Source organism: Lytechinus pictus, chromosome 5 (assembly GCF_037042905.1).
Source record: "Lytechinus pictus isolate F3 Inbred chromosome 5, Lp3.0, whole genome shotgun sequence".
NCBI lineage: Eukaryota > Metazoa > Echinodermata > Echinoidea > Temnopleuroida > Toxopneustidae > Lytechinus > Lytechinus pictus.
The window spans coordinates 7,523,973-7,549,152 of NC_087249.1; the positions used below are offsets into that span (position 1 = coordinate 7,523,973).

Below are 25,180 nucleotides of genomic sequence, written 5' to 3' on the forward strand. Positions count from 1 at the left end.
CTTTGATGTACGGCTTTTTATGCTGTAACTGTTGTTTTTTTTTTGGATAAAAAATCAAGTTCAGTTAGGTTCAGTTCATTTGTTTTCTGAGGGAAATGTGAGCTCATGCGAGGAACATGAAGTAATTCTTTTCATTTTGCGTAATTATGATTGCCCGCAAACTTCCCCTTTTTGTCCTCGCTCGAATCAATTTACCTTTGTAAATATACATTCAATGAATGCACGTTATTTGCCCAGGGTGTTTGATGTGCATAGAAAGACACACGTCTTTATTAAATTCAAACATAGAAATGTGCTTAAACCACTTGGAGGACGCATTTCGAGACGAAAACTCTCCGTGAACAGACACCGGCTCCAACAATCCCAAACAGGTAGGCCATATTTTATCTCTAATTTCATCATTGTATCCATTTTAGCTAAAACTCACGAAAATTTACCATCTACTTTGGCCATGTTATATAGTTTATGGATGTTTATAATCGTCTTTATTTTCTTTTTTACCCTCTTTCGATAGATATATACTAGGAGTGATAGTTTTCTGTAAAGGTGCGTCACTCTGGCATAACTGGGTCGACAAATTTGTGCCCCGTGCACCTGCCATTGCGTATATATTAGAAACGTTGCCTTCATTAAGTGTTCCTTTTTGCTGTTTCGTTTTTACATTTGGTTGTTGTAGTTGTTTTTTTAAATACTTAGAGTTAACTAAGATATTCTATCTACTCTGGTATCTATATACCTGTCCCATCGACCAATTTTCACTCTATGCATGTCATGCATGTCGGCCGACCTTGTACTTTTTGCTCTTGTAAGCCATCTCAAACTTAGGGGAAACACTTAGTTATGGAGAACAATTTCTGAGCAATCGAAGAACATACAGTGAGCGTCAGTGTCATCAGTGGAAGAGGATAGGTTCTACGTGGATGTGTTTTATCAAATTTTACAGAACTAAAAGATCAGAATTTCATAAATGATAAACTCCTTGAACTGTCCTTTAATATCGAAAGACGTACGTGACCCATGCTTCGAACTCGAGCCTCCGCCATGTCCGCCGTGAGTTGTAACTTTCCCCACGTAGCACGGGTTGCTGGCGCACGACACAGCCGTGACAGTACCTATATTAATAGAGCCATGTTTGAGGCAAAACTCTGATAACATGAATATATTTGCTATATATTATTAGGAAGATATGAGGATATATGTTGCCATGGCTTTGGAAAGCGGGTACTGATCAGCACCCCCTAATATTTTGTTTGGGGGGGGGGGGTGTTACACCATACAGCACCCCCTGGAAATTAGGTTGGTATGCTCAAATGTACAGATCCCCTTCATTTGGAGTGATTTTTTTTGGGGTGAGGGGGTGTTCTTGTTAACAAACCAGCACCCCCTCTTAAAAAAAAACTCATTCCCAGACCCCTCTGTGTTGTCCAGAAAACAGATTCATCACAGGTGCAGGACAACCTCCACGACCTTATACACTCATCGTCATGAATACTAGCATTTCCCAACTCCTAAATCAGTAGGTCTATTTCGTGGGTTGAACAAGTACCATGCACAGGACCCTGCATGTGTCGATTAAGGAGATCACGACACGAATCTTGCGTCTGTCTCTTTGATGTTTGAGTGATACAATAAGTCACCCATTTCAATTACATTCTTCATTTAGATGCAGTTACTCAGATGCAGTTACTTAGATCAGTAACTTTATCTAGCATTCAGAATCAACCTACCTATCGTGGTCTAGTGGTTACCGACTCTCGTCTTTCAATCAGAGGGACGTGGATTCGAATCCCAGCCATGGTGTTGTTTCCCTCTGCAAGAAATTTACCCACATTGTGCAATGTGCTGCACTCGACCCAGGTGAGGTGAGTGGGTACCCGTTAGAATCCATTTCGTATTAAACCGCAGGTAAAGATAGGCTATATACTTTCCATTCCGTCACAAATGCCTGCATCACATACATAGTTCATCCATCTCTTGAGGTAAAAAGCATATTCAATATTTGTATTCTTTACATTCCACGGATACTAATATCTATATTCGCTACTTTGTACCTTGGGTAAGCAATAAACTTTATTGCTTACCAAAGGTACAAAGTAGCGAGAATGTTCTTGAGTGTGATTTGCATGTATTATCCTATATGCAGCTCAAATACATTACTTATCAACATCATACGCTTGTATAACCTCCATTAATGTGTACTCATATTGAAATTATCCGTAACTCAACTATTTTTCCCTTGAAACAGTAAGTATTTCATGCCTTGCTTCCGACCCCATCCCTTCAGTTTATCTTGCTTTTTAGGTATTACGGACTTATGGAATATAAAAAAAGTCACCCTTTTATTTTTACCATCTGCCTATGCATGTTATACTTTTACCCACTTCCACTTCATTTAACCAGAAATAAAATCTTGCCCTTGAATTTAATGACAAAGTTTTTAGTTATTTTGAATACTTTTCTGCAACTCTTCTGCCTGTACATTTGGTAACTTTAAGAACATAATTTTGATGTCTGTTTTGTAGCTGCATTTGTAATGCCAACCGAATAAAAATATTTACCATAACTATTCTAAATTCAAGTGATACATCGGACACCGTCACAATATTCAGGTGAGCCGGAAAAGTCATGCACTTTTTTTTTGTCTGGATCGAGTCCTTTGCTTCCCCCATCACTCTTGAAAACACAATGTACCCAGGCCACCTTTTTCCTGCCGTTCACGGTCATTTAGCATGTTTAGGGTGTCACAATGTCAAGTGGCGGATTCACTGGTGGTTCAACATGTGCAACGCAACACATCGCTCGGTGTGGCTTTTCTCACCCACATCAGCTATGGTAGGCCATCTACACCATCAGTCAACGGCTCCTCGAAACCGCTGTGAATTCCGTCCAGTCGTAGACGCATGCATGATACTCGGATGGACAATGCGTGGGTAGTTGTTGACTTCTGAGATAGACAGCCCGCCACAGTCAATCGTCCTCTGTGGTAACTTTGGCTAGCCAAATTGGAATCAATTGTAATAATTGATTATATCTCTTTATAATTTCACTAGCGTAACCAGCATCAACTCTGACAAAGAAATGAATGGGCCAATGCACAAGCATATAGAGTCACTATTGTCTCCAGACGATTGGGCCCCTGAAATGCTTTGTAGGATCTGATGCTGGGTACGATTTCGACCTAAATCTCTTCTGCTCGTTCTCCTGAGCCTCAGATTGATATCGAAATCGGATATACGTCGTCGGTTGAAACTGTAGAGGTTATTTCAGTAAATGTTGGAATTGATACCAAATGCATGAAAGGGAATGCGTTGCTGTCGACGATTCGCCATCCAAGAGTTAATTTCGAAGGTTTCGACAGCCTTGGAGTTGGTTATAAGGAGGGAACAATTTCTAGACTGGAGCAGTACCTGGAAAGAAGATGTAAAGGTAGGTTTCCATTTTTAACCTCGATCGAGTTCAGCAAAAGGATACGTCGATTGGATCCTCCCGTGATTAGGCTGATCAGCCGGCTGAGGGACGGGGAAGTTCACCCTGAAGAAGAAAAAAAATGTTGTAAAAATAGCAGAAAAACACCCATGTGTAATAGGAAAATTATCTCAGAAGAAGAGGTAAAAATTATGTGGTTAATAAATTATATAGCATTTCACAAAGGGGTTTTGTAAAGTTTCTGGTAAGCATATAACTGTTTCCACAAAATATTGCTGAACATTGAATTTCAATAACTTCGTTAATTGTTATCAGATTTGAAGAAAGGAATTTTAATCTATTGATTTAATCTTTTTTTCCAGCACGGAGTACCCCTTGGAATAATTAAAAAGATGTTTCTTTGTGCCGTGGCTTAAACGAAAAGCCTCCACATTTTCTTAAGAGAAGGTAACTTGAACAAAAAAAATCTTAATTTATTCTTTGTCTAACTTGGGGCCCATTATGAAAACACATTTCCATCCAATTTCATTATAATAATCTTTTTATCCACAAACCGATCTTTTTTGTCTCCTATTGCTTTCCATTATCCATGTCTCTAGAGTACCTTATAAAGTATGACATTCGTCGATGAGGCCATTTGCATTTTTTAATATTTCGGCATGTTTCATTCCTCAAATATGAATAATCACATACGTGGTGTTCTGATTTTGAGAATGCCAAAGATAAGAAAAAATAGAAACTTTAAACATGAATCTACTTTGATACTTTTCGATCATGACTCAAACTCAAAGCAAGCTGCAAGTAGTACTGATGTTTGTGAAATATTACTTTTCATATTAAACTATTAAACTATCTAAACTACCCCGCCCCCCCCCCTCCCCTTTAAACAGACTGGTTTGAAGGCCTTACCATGTCTCTTCATAGCATGGGAATTTTCTCTCTGATAAAGGGGGAAAACGTATTAAACCGATACAGTTCCCAACCCCTCTCTCTCTCTCTCTCAGAAAAAAAATATATTTTCCGATCACATGACGATTGGGAAAGAAAGGGGACCGACGCCAAACTAAACATGATAAATGGTAAAAAATAAAGTTTTGTATAAAAGCTAAATCTAATAAATCAAGGCATGCATAGGAGAGAAAAAAAATTAAAGGCCAAATTGTCACAGTTGACTGGAGATATCTTTACATTGCAACACGTCCCGGGCTTAGCAAACGATTGACAAAATATTTTGAGAACTTATGAAATAAATTGCGTACCAGAAGAAACACGTGGATGATCCATTCCAGCATTCGAAAAAATATATTAAAAAAAACACCCAAACACCCTCAATGAGCCCCAATTTGATCATCTGAGCTGTTCAATTGTGTGTTACCCGTCCATCTTGTGGTTACGATTGAGTAGTTTCTCTTTGTTCAGATTGTATCATAATAGACCTGTACACATAATAGAGAAGAGCAGTAGATCTGACATGAGCATAGCCCGGGTATGATAGGCCTGAACAATTTCGCACACCGTCATAGATATTCGATATGAAAAGGTGACTTTATACAGAGTTGAACTGGGAATGAATCCGATCATGATAGATCTCTGGTTGCCAAGAGTAAGACAAACTATACATTCGTGGGCAAATAAATACGGTTTATTTCCAATTCGTCTAATGTCAATTCGTCCAATTGCCAAATCGTCTACTAACATTTGGTCTACCATCGGTTCGTCCACTCACCACATGGTCTACTTTCATGTAGTCTAATGCCATTCCGTCTAATAACAAGTTGGTGTAATAGCCATTTAGTCCATATACCATTTTGGTCTAATTAAACTAAAGCGTTAATTGTGCAAAGTGAATGAAAAGATATTGGGTATTAGACCAACTGGTTATTAGACGAAATGGTAATAGACGAACTGGTGATTGGACGAAGTGATGATTGGACCAAATGGTTGTTCGACTATGGCATTATACTAAATGAAGGTAGACCATGTGATGAGTTGACGAGTTGGCAGTGGACGAATTGGCAATTTACCATAAATACCGCACATGTTCTTATACCTAGTTCCCACCGCCGCGATCTGCGTCATGATTCAAACAGCGTACTTAATCGTGGAGTAATCGTAGTGATCCTGTCAGATCGTATTAGATCAGTCGTGGCAATCGTTTTGATCGTAGACAAATTTTGAATGGTTCAACAATTTTCGCGATCAGTTACGAAAGGCCAATCACGGCGTACGTAAGGGACCACACGGCAGTGGGGACGAAGTATTAGAGAGATCTGTCATACAATTTTTAACGACTGAGATTATTTCACTTGCATTCAGTGAAATGTATAGTATTGTGTAATTAAAGGTCAAGTCCACTTCAGAAAAATGTTGATTTTAATCAATAGAGGAAAATCAGACAAGCATAATGCTGAAAATTTCATCAAAATCGGATGTAAAATAAGAAAGTTATCACATTTTAAAGTTTCGCTTATTTTCACCAAATTGTTATATGCACAATTTAGTCACATGCAAATCGATGATGTCCCTCACTCACTATTTCTTTTGAATTATACATTATTTAAGATTTTTACAGATTTGACAATAAGGACAAACTTGACTGACCCATCAATGTTAAACAATGGTAATTCAACTTTGTTTCACAGGACAATGGAAAGAAAAAAATTGAATATTTCATATTTCATATAATAAAATACAAAAGAAAAGTGAGTGAGTGATGTCATCAGTTCCCTCATTTGCATACCGACCGGGATGTGCGTAGAACCGTTTTGTGAAATTAAGCGAAACTTTAAAATGTCATAACTTTCTTATTTTACATCCGATTTTGATGAAATTTGCAGTGTCATGCTTGTTGGATTTTTCTCTTTTTATTCAAACCAACTTTACGTTGGGGTGGACTTGACCTTTAAAATTTGTTCATGCATTTTCGCTTGTCAACGGCAATATTTAAAGAATAAAAAAACACTTATCTATCCATCTGGCCTTGTACATATTGTCAAGTATATTTATATCTTAATTTACGAAGAAGTTATATGCATGCAGTGAACTATTTTGACATCCTCGCTCTTCGTGTTGATTTTGTAAAAAGATTTTATTTATTGTGATCATAAAGACGTTTACATTAAACAAATCGATGGTTTGCAAAATGTCAAATCGCAGTGCGTGTTTACACTTCACACCATCATGACAGTCAATTTCGATGGCAAAAGGAGAAAAAAATATAAAGTACGAATAACCCTGGAATATTTTAAGAGTTTTCATTTTATCATTTTTTATTTTATTGTTTTCAAAGAAGAAGAAATAAAGACAGGAAATGAAATAAGAGGAAGAGGGAAAGGGAAAGGGAAAAGTAGGAGGGGGAAGGAAATGGGGGAGTGGGCCGAGAAGGAGAAAAGGAAGAAGGCGAAGAAGAAGGAGAAGTATAGAAAATAAAACGAAGAAATAAAGAAGAAAAGTAGTAATGAAAATAATATTATTTCTTTAAAAATATGACCATTTTATGATACAATGAATAATTAGATAATTATGATTCTGCTGAATATAGTGACTCCAGTAGGAACACAACATCACACATTTCTACCGCTTAAAGGGGAATCCAACCCAAATAAAAACTTGTTTTTATAAGAAAGAGAGAAATCAGACAAGTTGATATGTGAAAGTTTGAACAATATTGGACAAACAACAAGAAAGTTATGAATTTTTAAAAGTTGTAAATATTGGTAATCACTATACTCATGGAGACTTCAAATTGGCCACATATGGGATGTCATAGTGATGTAAGGCAAGGACTACTCTTCCATGTACTCCACTACATATTATGGCTAAAATGTCATTTTTCCGAAAAGTTTTATTTCAAATTACATTTTCTTTCATGAGGACATTATAAAACAATATACTACCTGGGTTATATTTAGATTACTGCCCCAGGGGAATGGGTACTTAGGAGAAAACCACAAAACCCTGATAATAAAGTACATGGCCTATGGGAAAGTTGTCCTTGCCCCTTGTCATAATTTACTTACCCAGTTGCCAATTTGAAATCTACATACTATTAGTGATCCCAATTTTAAAGCAGCTATAACTTTCTTATTGCTTGTCCGATTTCTTTCAAATTTTCACCATTCTGTTTAATTTATTTTTCTCCTTCCCAACACAACATTTTATGGCCAAGGCTGGATTCCCTTTTAACGCTACATTGGTATAATCATGGACCTATGAAAGCTGGACATTCATCGGTTAGTTAATTAATTCACTAACATCTGACTGTCATTGTCATGTGAATAACATTCTCTTCATATTTATCTCCTGTGATACCATCATGGTCGCCGTCAATTAAACCATGAGTTACAGAAGCTTTCGGTGATTAGACATTTAACAATTAGACAAATTGCATGCGCAGAAGGTAATAAATTACCTAAATTCTCGGAAATTAATGTGCAGTTCTGGTTTACAAATGGTTATCTTAGTTTCCATGGTTTTTATTTGGAAAAATGTATGAATATTTCAAGATAGAGGCTGAAATGAAATTGATTGATTGTAATTTATAATCACATTTTAAAGATTTCCTCATGATATTCCAGAAAAACATGGTGGGTTTCTTGTAGGGGCCGTCTCCCTCTCGTAGTTAGAAAAGTCATTATGAGTGTGCAGAAGCGTGCAAATCGATAATAATAAATTTGATATCACAAAAATCGTCTGCTTCTCAATTTGCTGTTCCAAATCTGAAACATCTTAACTGAAAGGTATAATCTGTTACAAGACATCAGCCAACAAACGACAAAAAGAGGAAAACATTCCTTTGTAAAAATCAGATTCGCCTCGGTAGCCGCTATTGTCGAAACACCTGTATGTTCTCATTAATATGCACATAATCAGGAGACGGCGACTATGATTGCATCAAAAGAATGCTCGCGTTAATCGTCCATTTCTTATAGGTCCATGGTATAATCAATGAAACGGGGAACATTAACGTCCACGTTAATCAGTATAATCGCTTACCTGTACGATATAAACGACAGAAATTACTCCTTTACTCTTGGACATATAATGTGGAGGTAATGCCCAAGCGGGGATTCGATCTCGCAACCTTGCGATCATGAGACCAATTATTTAACCACTAGACCACTCGACCCTTTTGTTTGATTAAAATATTTTATTGTAAAAGAATACAAATCATACAAAGTTTTTATAAAATGAACTTTTAAAAAAATCTCTACCAATTATTCCTCTCTTTATATTTCATTCACTTGTTCCCACCTTTTATCTTCCCTTTCCTCCTCTCCTTTCTTTTCTGTTTTCTTTTTCTTTTCCGTTTTTTTCTTCTTTTATTCATGTTCATTCGTCAGACTTGGTGCCTTGCTCCTGGATTCCGGACATCTCCGAAGAAAGCCAAGTTCTTGATTGTTACTTACTTTCATTAACATTAATTGGAGGAAAGACTCGTTAAATAAACCAATAGCCTGACATTGGTGGAAACTGGCTTAGTTCGGAATCTCCGAACAAACAGCCAAGAGTACAGCTACCATCCGAATGGTTTATTCCAGGACAGATCGCATCCTGGAGACAAGATGGCCATCGAGAGGCAGATAACCCTGTTGATAGGTTGCTTGGAGACACTATTTTACGGAGGTACCATATTCGGATGGCCATCACTTGTATTTATACTGAAGGATATCGGCTACTACGGAGGAGACTGTCTCCAGAGCACTGATGACGTCAACGCTTCTGCTACATCTTCCGCCCCGCCTTGTTCTTCATGTGGGGATCAGAGATCGATTGGTAAATCATATGTGCCCCTTTTTTTCTAAAAATATTACATCTTTAACTGGAAATATTTGTGAGAGTTTTACTCTTTTAACATGTGACTTATACACTCTAAATTCAAAGGATTAAAAATAAATCCAGATCGGCTGTGAATGGTGACCAGCCAAATTTTGGATTTATTTTTAATCTTTAGGATGAACTTTTAAATCTCAAATGATTCAAATTCAAATCTTTTAGCTTTATGTTTAAATCCTGATGGTTTAAATCTTAATCTTTTACTCGGCTGGTCACTATTAACAGCCGATTTGGATTTATTTTAAATCCTTGGAAATTAGAGTGTAGTTAAGATTTTGCTTTTTTTACTTTGATAAGTCTTCTGATATTTTTATTCTTAAGAAAAAAATACTTGATTAACTTATCACAGCTTTATATACATTTAACCAAGGACTTTGTATGTGACTGTTTTATGAACGGAAGAGGAACTTCAAATTTGCTCATATTTCCTATATGGTATTAATTGTCGATGAAAATATTCCGTGTTTTCGGGGAGGGGAGGAAGGAGGTGATTTTTTTTAATTTGCCATACAAAGTGTTCTTGAATAATATCATCAAAGAATAGGCCCTTCGTAAAGAAGAGATGACATTCATCAATTATATTCGTATTCGTATAAGTTCGGGAGGGGGTCCATAATGCCACTATCGTATTGATTTCCTTGCTACTGTAATAGGATGTGGAATATTCCATGTCATAAAGAAAAGGATGATTTTTATTATCGTTTTCCCACATTTCTGTTTGCAGATGCTGATGTACCCTCTTCCACAAACATTTCCTCGGTCTTATCTTGTCATTCCCAAGACGCCAGTCTTCAGTTGGTTTATTCTGTCGCCATTTCCATTCAACTCTTCTCCTTCTTTCCGATGGGTGTCCTCTTCGATGTATTTGGGACCAGGGTTACTCGAGTCTTATTTAGGTATATATACAGTCAAACCTGAGTTAGTATCCACCTGTCTATAGCAGCCACCTGCCTACAGTGACCACTAAAACTTATTCCCTTTGAAGCAGATGTGTAAGAACCTGTCTATATCAGTTACCTTTCTATAAAGGCCATAATTTATGCTTCATTTTAATACGTGGCCACTATAATACAGGTTTCACTGTACTCCCTAAATTCCTTAGATTGAAATATATTAAGATCAAGGGCCAATCCAAAGTTTGATTAGACTTTTCAATCGAATTTTGGATTGGTCCCAGACCATTAGATTGACTTTCAATCTACGGAATTTAGAGAGTACCTTAAACTATTAACACACACTGCAAAAACTCCAGTATTGATTTAACACCAGCCTGGAACCTATATATGTCCACACCAGAGAAGTGTTAAACAACACCAGTTTCGTTTTGGTCTAACACCAGATAGGTGTTTATACAACACCAATTAGTATTAAAAAAGCATCGGTTTGATTCCAAACTGGTGTTGTTTCAATACTTCTCTGGTGTGGACATACTGTATATAGATCCCGGGCTGGTGTTGTATCCAACGCTGTATCCAACAATATGTACACTGCAAAAACACCGGTGTTGATTTAACACCAGCCCGGAATCTATATATGTCCACACCAGAGAAGTGTAAACTACACCAGTTTGGTTTCGGTCTAACACCAGATAGGTGTTTATACAACACCAATTAGTATTAAAAAAGCATCGGTTTGATTCCAAACTGGTGTTGTTTCAATACTTCTCTGGTGTGGACATACTGTATATAGATCCCGGGCTGGTGTTAAATCAACACCGGAGTTTTTGCAGTACAAATTGTTGGTGATTTTAATGAAGTCTATGTAGCATTACTTGGGGACCTGTATGGCGCTACAGAGGGGGGGGGGGGGGGGGGGGGCGTCCACTGTTATTTTTCCAAATATAAAAAAAATCTCAATAGTAAAGGAAGTAAGAAAGAAAAGAAGAGTTGAAATGTTGACAAAGTCTTATTCAGCATTCTGGCAAGATTTATTTTCTTTTATGTGCACTTTTCTGATTATTTTTCTTCAAATCCTTTTTTTTCTTCTTTTCTTTAGTGTACTACTTCTCGCGGGTAACCTGTTCATCGGATTCAGTTCCCCGGAACTACCGGGTCTTCTGTATCCAGGAGCTATCTTCATGGTGACCGGTGGCACAGCAGTTATCATCTGTAACATGGAGGTTGGTCAAAGAAATATTATCCTTGAGTTTTGATTTAGAAGGGGACGCAAACGACTACCAAGGAAACCTATTGTCTTAAATTTCACCAACAATTTGCCCTTTCAATTTTTTTTGTTCAAAAACATAGGTCTACACTCTTAAAATAGTTGGGCAAAAAATGCACACCTTTTAACTAACCCTGGGCAAAATACTGTCCACACAACTATTGGATAAAATCTGTCAAACTTGGGTAATAAAAACTAGTAATTGGCCGATGAATTTGCTCCATTGGATAATAATTGCCCAGAATATATATAGTTTTTACCAACTTACATTGCCCAACATTTTAAGTGTCTAGGCTATTATGAAAAACCTTTGTATAAGAAATAGTCAATATCTTCATTTGAGCTCAAAATATTCCTGCTTAGTTGACCTAAAAATGCTAACATTCATTCATTCATTCATTCATTCATTCATTCATTCATTCATTCATTCATTCATTCATTCGTTCGTTCATTCATTCCTTCGTTCATTCATTCATTCGTTCATTCATTCATTCGTTCATTCATTCATTCATTCGTTCATTCATTCATTCATTCATTCATTCATTCATTCGTTCATTCATTCATTCATTCGTTCATTCATTCATTCATTCATTCATTCATTCATTCATTCATTCATTCATTCATTCATTCATTCATTCGTTCATTCATTCATTCATTCATTCATTCACCATTCGTAACGATTGGAATAAAGGTATTGATCATTTCAGTTTGACTTAAAAATATTCACGACAAGGTTAAATATATTACAGACAAAGTTATACCGTATCAGACACAATAGAGTACATTAGATAATTATCGATCTTGAGGAAAATGTGGACCTTGAAATACAAAGCATAACAGTAGGTTTTCGTTATATCATTCAATTACATTAAAATACATACATATGATATAACTTACTAATGATATTGTGATTATCAATACTGATAATCACAATACTGATAATCAGGGATTCAAAATAAATCCGTTGTGAATAATGTGACCAGTCGAAATTTTGAATTATTTTAAATCTTAAATCTCAAAAGATTTGAATTCAAGTCTCTATAACCATAACCTTTATAGGTTCAAATCTAAATCTAATATTCTGTCGGTCACTATTCACAGACGATCTTGATCAATTTCAAATCCTTGATATTTTAGATTCTACTTTTAGTGATAATTTACTATTTTCTATTTCATCGTCTTACTTTGAATCAGATTGGAAAATTGTTTCCCTCTCACAAGTCGATAGTCATCACTGCTCTACAGGGTTTATACGGATCCGCACAAGTCGTCTTCCTTATAATAAAGGTAATACAGATACTGAGGTATGAGAAGTGGGCAAGTGTGTGTGTGTGTGGGATGGGGCCTTAGTCTGTGTGTGTGTTGGTGCATGTTAGTGGGTGTTTTTTTTGGGGGGATGGTATATTAGACAAAAAGCAGTATAAAGATATTTGTCAATTAATGCAAATGACGACGTGAAATTGGTGAAGCTCCCCCCAAATATTTTGTTCACTCTCTCTATCCCCTTAACGCCCCCTCTCTCTTTCCCTCGATCTCCATCCCTCCCTCCATTTCCCTCTCCCTCTCTCTTTCCCCTTCTCTCTCTCCATCTTTCTTTCCCTCTTTCTTTCTCTCTCTCTCTCTCTCTCTCTCTCTGTTTCATCTGCCACGTTATAGGTAGCATACGAAGCTGGGTTCTCCATGCCGACAATTCTCTTCATCTCAGCCGGTTGCACTCTTCTCCTAAACATCAACACATTCATCCTCCTGCCTGCCAATCACATTCCTTGGCCACTCCCACCGGACTACAGGCTTATCAGATGCTGTGGGAAGCGGCCCGAGGCCCCGCCCACTTCTACTCCTGCTTTCTATAACAAGGCGTATGTGGTTGACGGTGAGAAAGCTGAAGAGTGGCCTATATCTAAAATTAAAGGTAATGAATAATTATATTTATGAATGGGATATCACTTAAATTATTATTTATGTACATCTCATAATTCGACGCTCCCTATGTATCATAATTATCTGGTCAAAGTCTTGAATCTCAGATTCGAACAGGTTTATATACATGTTTAATGAATATGCTAGGTCTATATAGTTTGATTCAAGAATTACCGATGTCTTCTTCACATCTTCTTAAACTTGTCTAGGCAATCAATAAATCCAGGCACCATTACCAATTATTCAAAGTTTGTAGAGATGTAATTGAACAAGTTCGTATATCCATCACTAAAATCCTCTTATCAATTCATTTCAGGAAATGTACATGAGAATAAAGTCGTTGAGATTAAACCGACGTCAGAGAACAGAAGTGGCAGTTCACTTAGAAGGGCGCCCTCACCCCCGTCGCCAACCCAATATCTTCCACAGTACACGTCATTCAGATCCTGCATATTCTCTCTTCCGTTTTGGGCCATACTCATGTGGCAGGCTATTCTGGAACTGGATGTCATTTTCACCCTTGGAGTGTTGAATTATTTCTTGACCAGACTAGCAAATGGAGACACAGATATCGGTATGTACCTCCATTCCTTCCTATTTTTATGGTGTCTTCTGCGAGTGTGTCGAGTTCTTTTTTATGTTTAATGTCTTAATGGGAAATCCACCTCCCAAAAAAATTGTTTTAAAAAATAAGAAAAATCAGACAAGTGGAAAGTTGAAAATTTGAAGGATGGAGCATATGTTTATTACTTTTCGTACAATATAAAAAACTTGAAATCTGAGAGCATTTCGTGACACGAATTTTTCACTATTTTTCCCCTGATTAGATCATACGCAAGGATTTCAGTAGTTGATAACAAATAGTGAAATTCACCATTTGTTTTTATGAAATTGCTCCTCAGGAGATTTGGCGTTATATAAAAATTATTCTCATTATAGTATTCTGATGATTTTCGGACAATGGCCTTTGTATACTCTACGTTTTTGTCGAAATGAACTGTTTGCTTATCATTTGTTATGTATTCCTGGAAATTAACATAAACTAAGCTTTATTTTTGTCGTAATTTATTGCATTATTCCTTTTGTAATTTGTAAGATTACCCCCTCAGCAATACCTTCAAATTAGTTTTCCTCTTATATCATAATTTCGGTTTATCTACTTTGCGTAGGCTCATTGCGTATGTTATTTTGTATTATTGTATATATCCCTTCATCGTAGTCTTACAAAGTTTTTCATCCCTATTTTTATTACTTTATTCCCATGCAACCTTATGGTTATATTATCTTTATGTTATATTCATCTCTATAACTTATATTTCGTTTATGTATCAAATGCTCAGAAACAATGCGTATTAAATGCTATACAAATGTGTGTACAGCATCTCTAACGAGATGGAAATGGCTCCTAATAAATTGCATAATATCATTCTATTTATCTTTTGGTTTCCAGTGAGTTCATATACAAATGTTTTCATCATTACGCAGCTGACTGCTGTTGTGCTAGGTCCAGTTGGTGGTCTTGTCGTTGAAAGGAATAAGACAGGTCCATGTAAAAATGGTGAGTTTAAAGATCAAGTCCACCCCAGAAAAATGTTGATTCGAATAAAAAGAAAAAAATCAAACTAGCTTAATGCTGAAAATTTCATCAAAATCGGATGTAAAATAAGAAAGTTATGACATTTTAAATTTTCGCTTATTTTTCAAAAAACAGAGATATGCACAACTCAGTGACATGCAAATGAGACAGACGATGATGTCCATCACTCACTATTTCTTTTGTTTTTTATTGTTTGAATTATACAATATTTCATTTTTTTTACATATTTGACAATAAGGACCAACTTAAATGAACCATATAGTAGTAAACAATGCTAATTCCACATGTCCAGGGAGGAATTAATCGCTGTTTCACTTGACAATAAGGGGAAATTAGAATATTTCATATTTCATGTAATAAAATACAAAAGAAATAGTGAGTGGATGACGTCATCAGTCTCCTCATTTGCATACCGACCAGGATGTGAATACAACTGTTTTGTGAAATTAAGCGAAACTTTAGAATGTCATAACTTACTAATTTTACATCCGATTTTGATGAAATTTTCAGTTTTATATTTGTTGGATTTTTCTCTTTTTATTCAAATCAACTTTTTGGTGGGGTGGACTTGTCCTTTAAGGTCTACAGAGGAAACGATATGTTGGAGGGAGCGGCACCCAGCCCCCCCCCCCCCTTCTCTCCCAGCCTCCTCTCCCTTCCGCCCACTGCAAAACTGTTACATGTCATTAACTGAAGAAGAATATCCGTTGCAGTCGAAACAAGCTCTCTGTCTCGCAAAATGAAGCCACTTTTCATTTCGTTTCGTTTATTTCCATTCTTGGTTCCATACATCTTGATATATATAATTATGTACGCAATAAAACAAAGAAAAATGTTATGTACTTTTGGAAGATAAGACATAACACATTTTTTTGCAATCCTATATGAATACTACTTTTTAGAAAGTAGCTTTGAGAGAAAATATCCAAAATTTCTTTCAAAAGAAAATTTTTGGCGGGAAGACGTTTCATAAAGAGCAAACTTAATTCATGAAATTAGAGCTTATTTGCTATACATTATCCCAACTTTTGACGTTGTCTAAATACTTCATAATGAAGTGAGACAGTCTTGGCTGAATATTATGTACATTAAAGGGGCTTTCAAAGCTGGGTGTTTCGGGCATTGTATGTCGACATACGTATGGCAACCGTAGTTTCCCTTAGTCCTATAATTATCTTGCTCTTAATATTTGTTCTTTTGTTATCAGCAGAAAGCCCTTTCTAACCTATTGTACTGTATTTATTTTTACAGGCGTTCCCACCACAGGCGTTTGCTTCCAGGGTCTTACGCCTTCTTCTATAAACACAACTTGGATATTTGTATATTCTAGATGACAAACTGATTTTTGTAGGCATATAACATTTGAAGACCGTAAATCATCTTTAAATGACCTGCCACATGATCCATACATTTACATTTAATTTTTCATTAGGGCGATTACATAAAATAATCAACCTTTTTGTACATCCGACCCCCATTTTTCTCAAGTCTAACTTCATCAAGTCTCATGGTCATTTAAAGAACCAGAAATCAGAGACAGAAAATTTCATGAAGGTCCCACATATAGGGGGTCGGACGTACATATTTTATGGAATTGCCCATTAGCTTTAATTTGATACCAAACATATGTTTATTCTGTAAAGTAGAAAAATCATAAATGAGAGGAATAAATAAGAATGGGCGTGGTTTATGACGTCAATAGAAAAAAAATGCCCAGGTGGCACCCTTCGGATTCTTGAAAAAGAAGCCCCGTACTACCACTTTGAGCAAAAAAAAAAGAAGAAAGAAATGCATAATGACGGTCATGTCAAGATTTCGGTCATATCTACCTAAGTTGTGACACAATTCTTAAACATCACATGTTCGTTTTATCTGTTTATTTGACACTCAAAACCAATCATTTCTCTCCGGGAAATATAACTGAAAACCCCCAGATATTTCCCCATTTAATAACAAAGAAAGAGCAAAGTGAACAATGAACATATATAGAGTAAACAAAATTGGCACACGTATATGGCTTCCCACATGATATAGCACTGAGTTAGACAAAGCCTATGAAGTTCAACTGTATTTCAGAATAAGGGCCTTTATGTTCTAACCCCATAGAGAAGTATTCCAATATTCTAATCTATCTCCTATCTTTTGAATTAAGGACTCAAAACAAGGAACTATTACGATGATATCCTGGATTGCTGCCTTCCACTCGCATTACCGAGCCTCCTATCTGCGGCCTACTCGGGAATATTCCTTATCCCTAATATAGAAGTGCAGTACCTGGCCTTTATGCTCATCACCTTCTTTCGTGTGTTCTTCTTCGGTACCGGACCAGTCATTGTTTCTGCCATGTAAGAATAATTACATTGTCATTAAAGGTTCCATGACATTTGCTCCAACGATTTTTGCTATGATGGAAAATGTGCGCGTTAAATATAAATACCAGTTGTGGTAATGATCTCAAAATGAGTTCGAAAAGAATCCAATTAAATTACCACCAAAGTGTTGGAATGTATAAAAAAAACATATGTGCCGAATATCTCTGGAAGAAAATGCCTAATTGATGAGAAATGAGCAAAATAAGCACGAAATATTATTACTCTGACCCACATCGGATTTTCTGTGTTAATGATCATCAGAATTATCGATTTTGAGCTAAGATTTCATGATTTTACAATAATGAGTTTACATTAATGTACCAGATCTGGATGTATGATAATATTTTGAAAATTAATCTTGATTCAAAAGACTTTCTCATGAAAACTACTGCAACTTCTGTCTTTTACCTTGAAGTCAAACATATTAAAATCTAACCTCCAAAATGAAATAAACCCCAATCCTTATCATTAAATCATTCTGAACTGAAAACTCTTATTACAATCCTAACTCAGAGATATTAAGAACGGAGCATCATGTCGCAGGAGCAAATGCCGGGTCACCGTCATTAAACCTGTCGCAAACAAAACAGTTGATTTGAATTAAAAAAAAGATAAACAGAAATCATTTTCATTAAAATTGAATGCAAAATAAGGAAGTTATTAAATTTTAGAGACTCAGAGTTCTGCTAATTTCACAAGATCGCTTGTTTCACAAGAGACTCGTAGTAACATATATGATTTGCCAATGAGAGAGCCGAGAGTCGCACTCAGTATTTTCATTTTACATGTATTTCATTATTCAATTCAATTCGCATTTATTTCATTTTCGGTAAAAAATAGACACAAAACAAAATGTACAAAATTATTAACAAGCAAAATAAAAAATGAAAATGGAACAGGGACTGTTTAAAAAGCCAAGAGGCCTTGTACATGCGCAGTTCCCAAAATGAATTACAGAATATTTCAATTTTCACAGATTTGACCTTAACTCTTAATGTGCCATTCACTATATTCAGCGAGTACCATGTTTTTTTCAAAGAGTCTATATTTAATTGTTTTACTAAAAAAGTTTTTTTTAAGGGAATGACTCCTGAGACAATATTAAACCTCTTGACCATAAGCTGAACTGAACAATGGAAACACTCATGCATGCAATGCACTCCTCAAAATGCAATAGGCGTAACAATAGCTGTATGACCATTGCACGAAAATGTGTTCGTGGCACTCCAGTGGATGCACAGATATGTGTTCGTGGCACGTTCTTTGGATGATAATAGTTCGTACTAATATAAATTCGACAAGTTCAGAGAGGAATGGAATTTTGTTTCACATTATAGGGAAAAGTTGAAATAATTGGCTGACGTCATCAGTATCCTCATTTGCATACCGACAAGGGTGTGCATAACTTTTTTGTGTAATAATAAGCGAAACTTTAAAATACTAGCACTTTCTTATTATAAATCTGATTTTGATTAAATATTCACAGAGTTAAACCCGTCTTTGATTTTTATCTTTAAAACAACGTTTTGTTGGGATTTTCTTTGCCGTGTATAAACAAATTTTACATATATGTGCGGTCATTTTGAGCAGGTTCTATACACAACCGTGACTTTAGCTGAAGATGTTCAAACTGTTCAAACTGTTATTTTATGTAATGTTCGATATTGCTTTGTAAATTATCTTAAATATGTTTGAAGTGCCGAATAAATAATAAATAATAAATAAATAAATAAACTGAATAAAGGCAATTAATCACTAGTTACTGAGCAATGAGTAAACTATTTCGCAATGTTCAGATCAACGACCGTAGAGGGCAGAAACACTTTGCAGTATGCAACACTCATAGAGATATATACTAATAACGCAATTAGTATATATCTCTATGGCAACACTGGTGTGTGTTACTGCCCACGTAGGTTCAGATCTACTTTAGATCGACATTTATATGAGTTCGATGTCTTAGTGATACTTGTTTTCCTCTGTACTTAAGTACGTTGGCGTGCCAATAAACGGTCATATTCAATTGTGACACAATTTCTGGGTTTGCCGGAGTGAGAATATTGGTGGTAAATACCACATCGATAATTTTTGAGGAAAATAGTTGGAAATGTAGGGAAATACTAAACGAACTATACTTTGAATATATTCGGGTATTGCCCAGGGTGTATTCTCAACTATATTCTAGCATTCACTGTACCTCCCCACCTTGGTGGGAAATACGTGACTTTCCCGGGAAATTGCCAACCCCGAGTAATCCGGTTACTATTACCCAATATGTAACATAAGTAATACACAACTGAATTTTCACAAGTGCATTTCATCTTTGAAGGGGAAATTCACCCCGAAGAAAGTTGTATTTAAGAATAACAGAAAATATAATAAAAATATTGTTCAAGTTTGAGAGAAGTCCACGAGCAACTGCCCCGTATGTTTTCGAATATAAAATGCAGAAATTTCAATTTTTTTAATGGTTCATGATGACTAAAACTTTCTTCTTTAAGGAGCGGGTGTGAAATGATTTGTCTTTCGATATACTAAAGGTATAATAAAACCCATTTCATTTTTTTAGGAAATAACTTTTCATTATTTTGATACATGTGAACATGCTCACGTAACGTCACAAATTAAAAAAATGATACGTTTTAATTCTTTGATGGATTTTCCTCAAACCTTCACCAATATTTTTCATTACTTTTTTCTGCTAGTTTTACAATGAAATTGTTGTCCGAGGGTAAACTTCCCCTATAACTCTCTCGGAAAGCTTTGTGTTTTTATTTTTTTTTCTTCAGATTTCCGCAGAAGTATTTCGGTCGTATATACGGTGTCATCCGGACTATAACGGGTTTAGTAACCCTGCTTCAGTATCCCATCTTTATTCTCATACAAGAGTATCTAGATGATGATCCCTTCTACGTGAGTCATACACTCTTAAAGAATGAAATGTTAAATCAGCTCTTGAAAGGTTGGAGGAGAGACAACCTCATCCAAATGTTGCATTTACCACTTTACATGGTTCAACCAAACACTTACACTGCAAAAACTCAGGTGTTGATTTAACACCAGCCCGGAATCTATAGTATGTCCACACCAGAGAAGTATTGAAACAACACCAGTTTGGAATCAAACCCATGCTGTTTTAATACTAATTGGTATTGTATAAACACCTATCTGGTGTTAGACCGAAACCAAACTGGTGTAGTTTAACACTTCTCTGGTGTGGACATATATAGATTCCGGGCTGGTGTTAAATCAACACCGGTGTTTCTGCAGTGTACATATTGTTGGATACAGCTTTATGCATGGTTGAATATGATACCTGGTTGTCACTCCTCTATCCTTTCGAACGTTGATTAAGCATTTCATAATTTAGAGTGTACAATGAACTATATACATATTATATGAAAAGAATCTTAAAGCCAGAATGTAATTTTGGTAAGGATTTGATAGTATGGTTTGGATAATGATTATAAGATTAAACGATAATGATTGTAATATTTGAAACTTTAAAATGTGCAATGGAAGGTCGTTATAACAAGTTCGGTCTGCTTTAAAAAATATAATAAATTTGACCGCAAAATTAAATTCAACGCCTTTTCTTTGTAACGTAATGTTTCATTTGCTTTCAAATTAAGCCTTATATTACCATAAAATTTATGCTTTGTTCATATACAGTGCGTCCTAGAAAAAAGGAAACCGAGATTCCGATGTCTTTTTTCTTCAAAGGCAAATGATTTATAATATTTCATTTACATAATCATATAATTCGGTTATTCCTCCTTGTTTTAATACCTAATGTGAGACAAACACTTCAAGCATTGATGAGCAAGACGAGTTTGAAATTTTATTGTCAAAATCAAGGTGCGCAGAAAATGTGGACATGATTGGTTCGTGATACGACGAACAGGCTTAATCCACGAATGGCTCATTAGCATTTCTTCTCTCTCTGATCCCTGTAATGAGAAAGGATTCAGATTCACACATGAGTTTCTGCGCAAATCGTTTCTGACATGCCTCAATATTTATTGTTTGTAATCTTCAAATTAGAGATGAGATTCCACTCTTGCAATGAGTATCAAATTTATAGTAAAAACATATTTAATGATTGTTGAATCTATGTCTGAAAGCGGGTATCCTGTTTTGTGGGACGCCCTGTATATCTGAAAACTAATTACAAAAGAAGTTTTCTTCTTTATCCATCGTATGAAACGTATGAAGCTATAAGATCAAGAGAGGGGTAGGATGAAAGGTCGTTTTACTATACTGTTGTAAAACTTTCCAGAACAAAACAAAATTATTAGAAGAAATCCCATACCTCTTATTTGGGAGTAATTTAGTTATTGATAATTAAGATAATTGAATTAATAGAACAGTTCAGCAGATTCATACTCTTTCTCCGTTTTATTCCAATCTATTCGTGATAATTGCATTCTTCAAAACACGTTCAAGCTTAATCTAAAAGTTTTCCTGCCTTTGTGTTTCTAGGCAAAATGATAGAAAAATGCAATTTATAAAACCAGGTTCAATATCACCAATCACAATAAAAACGCTGTTCGACATTTTTATACGACGCTGTTACTATATGAACCTTACAGTAATTGTTTAAACGGTACAAACAACCATGCTTAATATATTGAAAATTAAACTTTGTTGTTTAAGATTTAAACACTTGATTAAACCGTTTTGATAAACAACTACTCTAAGATTCATATATAAACAGCGTTGTTCGAAATTTTTAAACGGCGTTTTTGCTATATCCATCAATTAAATTTAGATATACATAGCTCTGGGCCCCGTCTTACAAAGAGTTACGATTGATCCGACCAATCGCAACTATGGACGGCCAGCAACGTCAAATTGTATTACTCATGGTTGTTCAAAATATTTTCTATGATGTATATATTCATGCATTCATTGTTTTCTTGAAATATCACTGTGCTTCTTTCTGTTTACAAAGGACATTGGGCAAATTTCCTATAGAAAAAAATATGACACTGATGGATTTCCATAGAGTTACGATTGATTGGATCAATCGTAACTCTTTGTAAGACGGGGCCCCTGGTCTTCTCAATAATATCCTCTATCATTTTAGCTCTCTCTCTCTTTCTTTCTCTCTCTCAGGTCATGATTGGTTTTGCCGCGGCTGATCTTCTGACGTTATTCTTGCCATTGTTCCTCTACTTATCAGCCAAGAGAAATCTGAGAAGGTTTATTAACAACCATGACAACAGCAACCGTAGCAACAACAGAAAATAACAACCACTTATGGCAATAGAATCAGTAAATACATAGGGATAGAAAAAAGAATGACTGATCGAAATAATGAATGGATATTATAATAAGAGCAAAACCATATCAATATTTAGTTAGTTAAAAGAGCTCTTACTTGTTAGCCTCAATAAGCAACAAAGGGTAGTTTTACATATGTAGATTATAATTATTTTTACAAGAGCATACTAAATTGCTTTATTACAGTTAACCATACGCATGAGGATTTGCTGATATTGTACACTAAATGCTGCCAGTTTAAAATACATGTGCTGAATATTGCCGTTTTAAAACAAAACAAGGAAAGCTGAGACCCTTATAATTTAGTAGGCTGTACAATATTTGTCAACGATTTTATTGTAATTCATACAATTCCAATAAATTTACCATGCTGGACAGAACACAGTGTCACATAGTGTGATCACAGTGTGTTCACATATTATCCACACTGTTAAAATACTCAAATTCATTAGTGTGAAGACATTTTCACACTGTGAACACCTCGACAGTGTGTAACTGATCACAGCGTGTTCACATGGTCGACTATGTGAAAATATTATTCACTCTGTTAAAATTCTCAAATTCAACAGTGAGAAGATATTTTCACACTGTGGACACCTGGACAGTGTGACCGTTCACAGCGTGTTCACATTGTCGACTATATGTGAATATGTTATTCTCATTGTTAAAATGCACACTGTGGACACCTGGACAGTGTGACTGTTCACAGCGTGTTCACATGGTCGACTAGGTGAAAATATTATTCACTCTGTTAAAATGCTCAAATTCACCAGTGTGAATATATTTTCACACTGTGGACACCTCGATAGTGTAAATGTTCACAGTGTGTTCACATGGTCGACTAGGTGAAAATATTATTCACTCTGTTAAAATGCTCAAATTCACCAGTGTGAATATATTTTCACACTGTGGACACCTCGATAGTGTAAATGTTCACAGTGTGTTCACATGGTCGACTATGTGAAAATATTATTCACTCTGTTAAAATGCTCAAATTCACCAGTGTGAATATATTTTCACACTGTGGACACCTCGATAGTGTAAATGTTCACAGTGTGTTCACATGGTCGACTATGTGAAAATATTATTCATTCTCTTAAAGTGCTTAAATTCAACAGTGTGAATATATTTTCACATTGTGGACACCTGGACAGTGTGACTGTTCACAGTGTGTTCACATGGTCAACTATGTGAAAATATTATTCACACTGTTAAAATGCTAAAATTCACCAGTGTGAAGGGGATTTACCGTTGTGTTCTACACTGTGAACTTTGGGACACTGTGTTCATCCAATAGGGTAGTTTATGCTGATAATACAAGGATGTAGTATTAGAATTAAAAGATAATTGACTAGAAGTTCAGTGAAAATCGATTAAAAGGTAATTCGTGAACAAAAACACTACATTATCTATCTCGGTAAAAACTAGCTTTTCTGATGAAAAAAATCTTAGTATTACGAAATATTATGATCGTACTTTGAAGAAAAAGAAACAAAGATCCAATGATTACAATTACATAACGCAGTTAAAATGAATATGAGTTTTTGTTTTCCATAAAGACTGTAGAGATAGTATATATAGTGAAAGCAATATGGAACACAATATGGAGATGTCATCGTATTCATACAATGTGAATAAGAAAATATATTAAAAGTATGAACATCTAAAACTCTTAACTAGGTACCAAAATTTTTACCTAGAAGTGCGATGCAAAATATGGAAACGACTTAATAATCACTCCGACGCATATTCAGGCCTTCAATTTGGCGCTACTCAGTGGCTGTCGGGGGCCGACGGTCAATAATTGGGCAAAATTAATTTCGGATGATTTCTAGATCTGATTTCTATTCCGAACAATAAGATTTTTGTTCATATCGAATCGGTAAATTTTCTTAATGATGGTGATAGATGACAGATAATTAGCTTCCTTTAATTTTGGTATTTACTTATTGTTTAATCTATGTACGTTTTGTCTACTGTATATATATTAAAAGAGAAATTACTTTATTGATAATCCTAGTGCTACACATAATAAAAGTCATTTTTATTAATTGTTAATTTGTTGCCTGTGATTTATGATTAGATGCTTAACGTATAATACTTTCGTTGCCTTTTTTTTAATTTGAATTGAATCAAATCTAAGTTAATATCAAGATTTGAATATTTGTAAATTTTCATCTGTAATTTATTCTGTAAATTGGTGTATTTTTTAAATTGCCTATAATTGTGCTGCCATATGCATTAGAGGTGCTAATAAAATACATTTCTATATACGAAACGAATGTCTCAAAAAAATCATGCAGCTTTATGTCATTAGCTGCAATCCAGTGATTGAATAATTGTGTTTTTATTATTGTGAAATGGTTGAAGAGTGGTTTGCAAAATAATGGCGAGTCAATCAAGTTAACTTTACAAGAGAATTCTTTTAATCTCCCAAACTCTTTTCAATCTCCTTCTGACTTTTCTAGAACATCGATTATAAAAGTGAGAATTATACTAGCGTAAGTCCAAAACAATAGTCCTGCTGTACGTTGTTTTTCACCGCTTTAGACCTATGTTATCCATTTTATACTGAATCGTT

The 25,180-nt window shown here is 35.4% G+C and overlaps 1 protein-coding gene across 2 annotated transcripts; it reads left to right on the top strand.

Annotated features, from left to right (window-relative positions):
- The first annotated feature begins 3,131 nt into the window (after positions 1-3,131).
- On the top strand, positions 3,132-23,869 carry LOC129260562 (equilibrative nucleobase transporter 1-like). 2 transcript variants are annotated; one of them, XM_064099723.1, is made up of 11 exons: positions 3,132-3,426; positions 8,769-9,201; positions 9,986-10,157; positions 11,257-11,380; positions 12,619-12,711; positions 13,081-13,336; positions 13,661-13,918; positions 14,795-14,902; positions 17,094-17,286; positions 20,103-20,226; positions 22,432-23,869. In XM_064099723.1, the coding sequence occupies exons 2-11, from the start codon at positions 8,991-8,993 to the stop codon at positions 22,564-22,566; spliced, it is 1,674 nt and encodes a 557-aa protein (XP_063955793.1). In that variant the 5' UTR covers positions 3,132-3,426; positions 8,769-8,990; the 3' UTR covers positions 22,567-23,869. The 2 variants fall into 2 exon arrangements, with proteins under 2 accessions (XP_063955793.1, XP_054754504.2); XM_054898529.2 differs by lacking the exon at positions 3,132-3,426 and adding an exon at positions 3,788-3,873.
- Positions 23,870-25,180: the final 1,311 nt, after the last annotated feature.